The sequence below is a fragment of the Coloeus monedula genome (assembly GCF_965178545.1).
Source record: "Coloeus monedula genome assembly, chromosome: 4".
Lineage (NCBI taxonomy): Eukaryota > Metazoa > Chordata > Aves > Passeriformes > Corvidae > Coloeus > Coloeus monedula.
This window is the reverse complement of record NC_138784.1, coordinates 49942726-49952691: the sequence shown is the minus strand read 5'-3', so window position 1 is coordinate 49952691 and position 9966 is coordinate 49942726. Positions and strand designations below refer to the sequence as shown.

General features: G+C 36.9%; 1 protein-coding gene across 1 annotated transcript; it reads right to left on the bottom strand.

The window, feature by feature from the left end:
- Nucleotides 1–1077: 1077 nt before the first annotated feature.
- On the bottom strand, nucleotides 1078–8952 carry LSMEM1 (leucine rich single-pass membrane protein 1; the record flags this gene model as incomplete). Its single annotated transcript, XM_082279893.1, has 4 exons — nucleotides 8856–8952; nucleotides 6255–6386; nucleotides 3049–3186; nucleotides 1078–1265 (listed from the first exon to the last, which is right to left on the bottom strand). The coding sequence occupies exons 2-4, from the start codon at nucleotides 6379–6381 to the stop codon at nucleotides 1078–1080; spliced, it is 453 nt and encodes a 150-aa protein (XP_082136019.1). The 5' UTR covers nucleotides 6382–6386; nucleotides 8856–8952.
- Nucleotides 8953–9966: the final 1014 nt, after the last annotated feature.

The window sequence follows — 9966 nt, the reverse complement described above, 5'->3', positions numbered from 1 at the left end:
AAAAGAGAAGGTGTTGGACATATTCCATAGTTTCAACTGCCATTCCACCATTATGATGGGAGTAACAAATTTATTGATTGATTATGGAGATGCCTTCTTAATGCATATTTCAGTAGAAGGTTCTGAATACTAAAAATGAGAAAGCTACGCAGCAGTCCCTTATGTGATCACACTTTCAGGTGTCTGTCTCCACAACGGTGTAAATTCAGAGAGAGTGGCTCCTTTTAGCCTCTGAGGTATTGCTCCACATTAAAACCATGAAGGTTCCAACCATATTTCATCTGGCCCTTCTCTATTGTGGCCAGCAGCAACTACAGGGGAGAGTACAAGAACATGTAGCATTTTCCCCACATCACTTCATAAAAACACTTGGGCTTCACCTGCAAATTGTGAGTACAGCATATTGGCAGTGCTGTGAGACAGAGTGGCTGTGATGCTGCTCTGACGTTACCAGACTGAGTCCTCTAAACCCATTTTCCATATAAGGCAATAGGACACGCACTCTGTCAACACAAATTTGGGCTGACTATAGCATCTTATAAAAGTGTTTGTTGTTATTCAAGTCCGGTTTTTTTTTTTCACAAAAAGAGTAGTACATCAGTATATTTAGATGCACAGAAAGGAAAACCATAAAACTCTAGGGCAGAAATGGATTTATTTATAAGTTATGAAATCTGAAGTTATCCTTAATTACAAATAATACTAGAAACAAACAGAAAGCTTGTACAAAGGTAACAGGAGAATGATTAAGTGAACAAGGTCATGCTGGAATCATGTGAATAGAACTTGTGATTTTCTGTGATCATTCACTTACATTTAAAGTAAAACTAGGCCCTTACTCCTGCAATTTACAATGCACAGAGAATCTGGAAGTCTTGCCCCAAATTGACAGTCCATTGTTTATTGTGAATCATATGGGCTTTGTATTACAAAACTATGTCCACATAAAACAGGATAAAATATTATTTGCTAATATTTTTCATTCAGCTGACTTTTCCAGCAGTGTTTCAGCAACCTGTGTGCCATATGTGAAAATATCTGAGTCGTGAATATGCTGAATTTCTTTCCGAAGAAGATCTATTCTCCAGGGACTTTGAGCTCAGCGTGGGTAAAGAGGTAATCATGAAGATCAGAAGGCTTTTCCTTAATTCCTGATTGATTTAGATGCTTTAATATAATACTGTTAATTTTCTTCAGCTCTTCTATGTTCTTCTTTTCAGAGAGTAGTCTGCTTGATATTTGGTCCACCTCATTTCTAGTTTGAACTTGAAAAGGAAAATGTACCTCATTAAATTGGCAACTTGACTTAAGTCAAGAGCATCACTACTCTCACTTGCATTCCTGTGAGACTTTGTAAAAAAATTATGATGACTAAATATATTAAAAAGGAGAACAACTGCAGAACCTAATGATAAGAAGTTATACATCTGGTGGGTTTACCTGCTCATTACATTCTCTTTTGTTTATTTTCTGGATTTTTTTTTTTTCAGTTTAGTGCAGAGCAATAAAATCAGATATGGCTCAGATAATTTTTGCAGTTTTCAGGAGTGTATCCATTCCATTAATGTCCACAGGGAAATGTCTTATTTACGGGCTTCAAGAGCCAATTTGTGGTCAGTATGTGCACGTATTCTATTTTACATTAAAGGAAAATTCTTGCAAATACTGGCATTTTGAGGCCAGCCTCCTCTGGCATGCCAATATGCCCTTTTGGAACTATTTTTATTTTGGCCTTCTGAAGTTAAAAAATTTACCCATAGGTTTTGAAGGTTAAGTGCAATAGTGGCAATGCTAAATGAATCTATGGATGTGGTTTTCAAACATCTCAGATTATATAACACACTCATACATATGTCTGTATCTATGTATATCTAATAGAACATTGTAACATAAACTGAAACACCACTGAAATCACTTTCAAAAACCACAGGCTTCCACCAACGTGAGCCCAAGCAAATTGCTTTAATTCTTGTAAGAAAGCTTTTCACTTTAGTTTAGCATTTTTCCACTAGAGCAAGACAATATTCATTTTTTTATACCAAGTCTCTACTTTTAGCAGCTCCTTGTTAAATAAATCTGAAATTCAAGTATGCGGTATTTTGATTAGGATTTTACAATCATGTCACTTCAACTCTACTTTATGTTCTTTACTTGTCTGGTATTTCTTTCTTTGAGTGCCTGTAAGGTAATTTAGTCAGGGGTTAGATTTCCTGGTCCAAAAAAAAAAAAAAAAAAAATCAGGATTTTTGCTATGTTCCAGCAAATTCCCTGCTATAGGATATAGGAAATCTTGATTTCACATGGGTTCCAATTCTTTCAAAACAGACTTGTACACTGAAATAATGCACCTCATATTCTGTTCAATATTATTAGCTCAGAAAACCCCAAGATGACAGGGGTCATCTTGATTAACCAGCCATGTCTTTAGCTAAACCCACCTGATCAGTCCTAAAAAACTGGAACGGTAATTATGTCTACAGACTCAATACTACATGCAAATCTTCATAAATGTTATCTAATTTTTTTCTTGTGCTTAAGAGTTTCTTAGTTCCAAGCCAATTTCCAGTCAGTACTTTGATGACAACCCTCAAGTCTTCCTTCAGGTAGCCTGATTTGAGTGTTAGCCTGGGTATAATTCCAGTTTCAGTGGAATGACCCCAATACTGAGGTTGATCTGGAAAGGAATGGAAGGCAAATTGCCAAAGTATCTCACTGCCATACAATTACCTTTAAATTTTAATTTCATTTCCACTCAGCATTTTTAGCGACACAGTATAATGCTGCTGAGATAAATTCTTCACAGCTGCTGAAACTCACAAATCCTTAGCACTAAGAATAAAATTTTGCCTTTTAGCCCTGAGAGAGTATTGTTTGTCTGTACTTCTGCCCCCAGGACTGGGACCCAGTGCCCAGAACCAGCCAAAGCCAGAATTGCCTTTGACCATGCAAATACAGCAGTAGCATGTTGTAAGGTAGTGTGACACATTTCAGGAAAGTTCTTTTTCCAATTGGCCCCACATTTTTAAGAACCACTCTTTGGTTACTTACGTATTAAGAATATTACAAATGAAACAAGTGCCAAACTGACGATCAAAGTAAGAATAAAGATGACAAAGAACAAACACTGGTTTCTTGTGTTGCTCCCTGCCAGCCTTTCTCCAGTACCACCAGTGTTCTCCTCCTCATCTGTTAAGAGATGACAAATCATTTGGTGACACAGTTTTTTAAGGCCAGTTAGGATAAGCATGACAAAATACTTCTGGCTTCATGAAATGATGCAGAGTACATCATATATTTGGCCAACAGATTTTACTTCCTGTGATATTGCATGGAAAGGGAAGAAATCAACTCTATGAATTCAGCTTGAATTAGGAAATATAAAAAATGATACATCTGTTATAGCTGTTAGAACATATTCAACAAAAATATTTCTTTTGTTGAAATACAGTGTTTTGTTGAAGTTGACCCGGTTTAGGGTTCAGAGTTGTACAGCTGTTTTACATGTACAAAGGTTGCAATGAAGTTTTCATCAGGCAGCTTTGTAAGGGCTTGAATGCACTTAACCTTTTCAAAAGGGAAGAGAGAAAAATTCCTATTGAAAACCAAGGTACAGATTCATCATACACATTCATCCTCTAGATATGCTTCTGTTTCTGTTTAATGAGAAGTATCCCTGGAATGATTAATTTCCCAAAGTAAACACCTCAGTTAAGCTCCTGATGTTGGATAGAATGAATGTAGGTCTTGACTGTTTTATCTTAAAACAAATGTTTTCAATATTCTTCTTCATCTTTAGGATTTTTGGTTTCATTCCAGTGAAAAAATGAGGTACCTCCCAATTGTCAAGAATGGAACACATTCCTATATGGACTACATATGTTGTCCTTTAAGCACAGGAAGAATGAGAGGGAAAAGGAAAAGCACTTTTAATGCTGACCTTGAATCTGCTCAACAAGCCAGTTCACTGCTTTATAAAGAGTGTGTTGCATATATAGGGAAACTCAGTAGTTTCTCTCATAGGAATAGTTGCAATCAATGTGAGGTGGTAATAAGCCCTAAAGAGAACAAGTCAGCTGAACACCATGAGGCAATTCATGTGAATGTAAAAAATTATACTTGAGTCAGATTGGTTTAATCTTAAATTTGTACACTAGTGTAATAACTTGCAAAGATTTATTTTCTGTTTTGGAGGGAGGAGGAAGCTAATGTAATTTCATTTTGGTGTCAGTCTCATACATACTAAAATTACATGCAAATTACTGTAATTTATCCTTCTGTAATTGCTGTCTTGCCATTCTGAAAGGGAGAGTAGCATGTACATCTGTGGAAAATGTATTTCTAGATCATGTTCTTGTTTTAGCTGGTGCAAATCTCTGAGGTCTTTGCAACTGGGCCTGTAGTGATAAAGCTGAGGAAAGGCTGCATGTGCCATTATAGCACTTTAATAATGACCCTACCTAGAGCTAGGCAATTCACTGAGATGGCAGATCTCTGGGAATATCCTATTTTTCTTTATTTTATGTTTAAAACACTCCTGTCCAGGAGTAAGCTGAAATATTTTCATATTTGTCCTTTGAGGTTCTATTGTTATTCCCTTAGCATTCATAACAAATGCACCATACACTAAGTGTCTGCACCAATATTGTTTTCTAATCAGAATATTAGGGGTGGGCAGGGCCTGCTACTGCTGCCTGCCAAGCATCCTAAGCTATCAATAGTGGTCTCAAAAGTGGTCTGAGCTCGCTCTGCTTAATGAATTCTTCTTACTATTTCATCAGGCTGAATGTGCTAGACTGGAGTGTTGTGAGGAATTGGTGAGCACACACTCTTGTCAAACTGCAAACAGTGGGAACATTTTATCACCTAAAATAAAGAAATTACTGCATGGCTCCTATTGAAGAAACCAAAAGGTATATACATTTTAAATAGCTTTTGGCGTGTCTCTGATTTTCTGGCAAGAGAACCAGAGTTTTATGCTGCTGAGTGAGGTAGCTGACAGTATGAGATATCTACAGACTCTCCAAGCTTAAAAACTACATTAAAACAATAATCCTAGAAGGAACCAAAAAACTTTACAAATTTTTGAATAAAATACTTATTAAGCTACCATTATTTACTACTGAATTGTAGGGAGGAATAATGAATGCATGCATGTGAGAACCACATATGTTTCCACAGAACCTTGTATATATATCTGAAAAGTAAATAGTACTGTCCAATAAAAATTGCAAAAGAAAGCAAAACAGTCACACTGAGAGAAGCTTCTTTGACATTAATATCTATGTATGCCATTGCCTCATTTTCTACGTGTAGAAGTGACAATATCAGAATGAGATCAGCATATGAGAATTTAGTACTTTATGTCTAACATATTTGCATTAAATGCAGAAACCAGCACGACTCTAGTTAGTTGGATTAGGAAAAGTTAGAGGACTTGGAAACAGAAGCAATGAGAACACATTTAAGACCCATAACTAGAAGCATGATTAAGTTATGGCCACTTGAAACATGCTTCAACACAGCTGTTGATCTATAAATTTCTTCACTCAAATTTCCCATTACAGTAAGGGAAATAAAAGCAGATTGAAATATTGTTATGTGGAATGCTGATGAAGAGCTCCAGGTTTTAAGATATTTTCAGGTCACAAAGAACTGAAATACATTGTAGCTATCACTGGGTGAAAATATTCTTGTTGCTGTGAGAAATCAAAGGCAAAAGCCTTATCAAACCAGTAGAAGTGTGGGAGCCATATCTGAAACTATAAGTAAAGAAAGTCTGGAAAGTAAAATGCTTAAAGGTTTCATGGGATATTTCAGGTAATTGGTTTGAGTTCTTAGGAGGTGTGTCTTAAAGGAATAAACAGAAATTCTCAGGTACTTCTATTGCCACTTATGAATTTTAGTGCTTGGGAAGAGTTATGATGCTATTTATGTAGAAGGTGTATACTGGGCATTACTAGAGACATTATCCTGCAAGTGATCACCTGATAAATTCTGACTGAAATGGAAGATAATTTCAGGTTTGACAGTAAATCCCAACTAAATGCAAGGATTTTCAAGAACCTAAAGCAGAAATACTCAGCAGGGGCAGATAATCATTGTCTGATCTCTCTAAATTATGCCATTTTCAATCTTTTTCTTACATTTTTCAGCACAGAGCTTGTCATACATATTGGCCTATTAGGCTGTTGACATCAGTGACACGCAGTATGGATTGTATATATAGAAATCCACATACAACCTATCATGCATACCTAGTGAACGTTGGGATTCATCTGGACAAACATTTAGCTTGTTTAGATTGTTTAGGGAATCAACTACATAAAGTTTTCCTTCTTCATGAGTATCAGGCAGGTTAAATTCCAAGGAAGCCCTCTCCATTGTATCTAAAAGAAATAATAATTTAAAAGGTAAATTAACACACGGCTATGGGAAATAACTGGTAACAGTTGGTGTCCTGTTCTAAGGAAATACTGAGCAGCCTAAGCAATCCTTAAAATAAAGGGATTTGTATGACCAGCATACTTACTAGATCTTAAAGGCAGGGATAACTCAGTACATAGCACTTGTTTATTCTTGGAAATCTTTGATGATTGAAACATTTTGGTTTTACATTGTGTTTGTGCACATATGTGTATGTATAGGGAAAGAGAGAAAGAGAAAAATCAGTTTGACTGGCTCCAGCATTGATTTGAATGGTACCTATTTAGTATATTATCCTTTGATTTGGTGAGTACTTGGTAAGAGATGGTGTGAGATCCTGACCACAGTGAAAGCCAAACCTTCACTAACACTTCCCGAAAGGATGTCACTCAAGTCCTCTTCTTTCAGCATCAAATAATTTAGAGATAAAACAGGGAAAGCAGGTATGAATGTGGGAGATAAGCAACAAGAGTATGTGTCTGTTTACATACCTTAGAATATCACTGTGACGTTATTATTTGTGAAAAGTGGAACAAAAAATAGTCTTGTAATGTGGTTCTACTTCACACAATTTTGGACAAATTTTAAAAGCTTTCTCTTCGGACTAATACCCCTTGCTTTAAAAAAGGCACTGGATGAGGTCCAATCAGTAAAAACAGTTTCTCTGTAGAGTCTGGGTACATGAACTCAGTGAATGATTCTTCATATAAATACAGTTTTGAAAGAAGATTATATATAGAAAAGAAGCAATATCTGAGGAGGCTGCTTCTATGTATTGCACATAATTCCTTATCAGTCTTTTTCTTTTCTTTACACCACTCTGATTCCAAAAATGTCTTCTAGAAACAAACTACATTTCTAGCCATAAGGAGATGCAGACACTCTAAGTAGGCACGTTTGTCTACACTTGTCACTGACAACTCCCTCTGTAATTATTGAAGAAAAATACATTCCTCCAGGTAATATCCCTCTCATTCTAAGATATGCCTTTCTCACCTTAAAATCATGGCCTAAATGTACCTTTTTCTTGCTAGTGAATGTAAGGACGGAGTTAACACACAGTTAAATTTGGAGTAGAGTGTATGTTACCCATTTAGCATTTTATAAAGCTCCCAAGTTCAAGTTTACCTGCCAACATAAATCAGCACTTCATGGGATGCAAACCTCCCTTGATGACGTGTGTTGATCACCTAAGGGTGATCTCTGAATCCTAGATGGGTTGAACTGTCCTCTTGACATGCTTCTGAGCCTTCTCTTTCTCTCCAAGGAATAAAGAATACAGTGTGACCAGTTTCCTAACATAACACTTAAATTAAAAACCTAAAATTTGAGGAATATAGCCCTGATTGTTTGCAGAAAACACTCACTCCTTTCCTCATCAAACCAAATACAGAAGATTGCTGTATGTAATTCCCCCAAATCTGAGAGCACACAGCAAAGTAGACATTCAATGAGCCTCAGTAAGTCTGAAGAGTAAGCACTGAAATCAATCCTGACAACAGGGCTTGTTCTCTTGCTAGTGGAGATTGACAGGACTATATGGATATTTTCATATTTCTTTTTAACAGCCCATAAGAAAAGATTACACCTTATTTTTTTTTCTCTGTTCAGAACTGTTGCTTCAAAGTACAAAGAAAGTGTAGAAAAGCTGGCATAATAGGAGTTAGCCTTACCTAGCATATGATTTTTAGGTGTGCAGCAGTAACTTCAGGACAGATGGCTGTGCCCACTGTCCTTCCTCTAGAACATCACGTGGCACCAGGCAGCAGAGTCTGTGAGCCACGTCCTCACCAGAGCTGGCTCTGCTCTGCTGTCTCCCCACACTCACATCCGCAGCCAAAGCAATCATGGAGCCCTGCATTTGAACGGTGTGCTAAAAGTTACCACTTCGTGCACAAAGGCTTTTGGTTATTTTTAGATTCTGAAGAGCAGTTGTTTCTCTTGGGTATTTTCATTAATGCCTCCCTGCAGCTTCAGGGAAGACTCTTCTTAACAACTTGAACTGTAATAAATGTGAGTACCTTTGATTCATTAGTATTATGAATTATATGTTTTTGCATTTACTACTAATCATTTAATTATTTGCACATATAAACAGTGAAGATTACCATTACTAATTCAAAAAAGTTTATGTTTGTTTGATTCCATTGACATGCCAAAGGAGAAAGGATACAAACGTCAGTGTCACTGGACACAAGTATTATTATTTTCCCAACAAACCAATCTAAACATTGTGAGCTTTGGCTTCACTTTATCTTGTACTTTAACCTTGCCTAAAGACTTTTTTCCCCTATGCAACTTTTAAATTTCTTCTTAAGTTGTTGTGGTAAAATAAAAACTTAGAACAAGAACACACTGAAAATTCTTCACAGAAAAAAAAAGGAATTAAAATCTTAAAGGTTAAAAAATCAGGAGAATGAAACATTACTTACAACATAATTACATTCAGGTAATGTGCCAGTACGGAAGAAATCAGCCAGTGAAAATCATGTGAAGAAAATTTGGTTCGCAGTTCCTCTCTCTACTTTTACTCCCATAGGAACCTGTTGAGCCCTGCAGTACCCACAAAGATAGCTATGAAACAGACTGCCCCTTTCAGTCTATATTTAGAGTTCAACTTGGCTAAGTATACTCACTTCACAAAATCCATCTGCTAAAACAGAAATCAGCACATACACAGATCTTTCTTATTATGTTGGAATCATGATAATATCCCATCATGGAGAACAAGGGTTGTTACTGATCAGTATTTCACTAACTTTTTGGTTAGTGTCAAACCTCTTAGGTTTAGTACTTGTCTAAAATACATTTGCTATGCAGAAGGGTTGTATCTACAACACTGTAGCTATGAGTAACCAGTTTGCTATGCAGAAGAGTCATATCTACAGTGTTACAGTCGTGACTATTTTAAAGTCATAGACTAGAAAAAACAGGGTCTTTTCCCCCTTCTCCCATACACTTTACAAATTCAAGTGCATCAGTATTATGGGGTGGACTAATTTGTCTGGCATCCTTAGTCGTTCAAAGATTAAATTCTGATGAACCGGTGGTGAATAGTGTAATTGCTCCTTTGCTGACAGTTCTTGTGATCACTTTTTTCCTTGCTGGCATTGCAGAAGGGAATGTTACAGAACATTGTATTGACAGGCAGCTGACACACACAGGGACTGCAGCTCAAAACAAATTCTTTCTGAAGCCATCCTATGTCTAAAATTCTGAATCCCTTTTAAACTGCCAATAAACATATTTCTTTCAGGAAGCAATAGAGAATAGATCACCTGACTCATACTCCCCACCCTAAGCTGACAAGTTCTGCTGCCCAGAATCGCTCCCTTTCTGCAGGAGTCTCCTGGAAGTCCTCCCTCCAAATAAGGAATTGCAAGCCAGAAAAAAAATCACTGTGATGCCCATGCCCCAAAAACTCCTGACACCAACATAATCCTAAAATGAGAACCCAGGCCTCTCCAGTTCTAAACTTGCAAAGGTTTGCAACCCCCTGGGATGTCTGCAGGACTGCAGAAGATCCCACCTCTGCAACAGCCC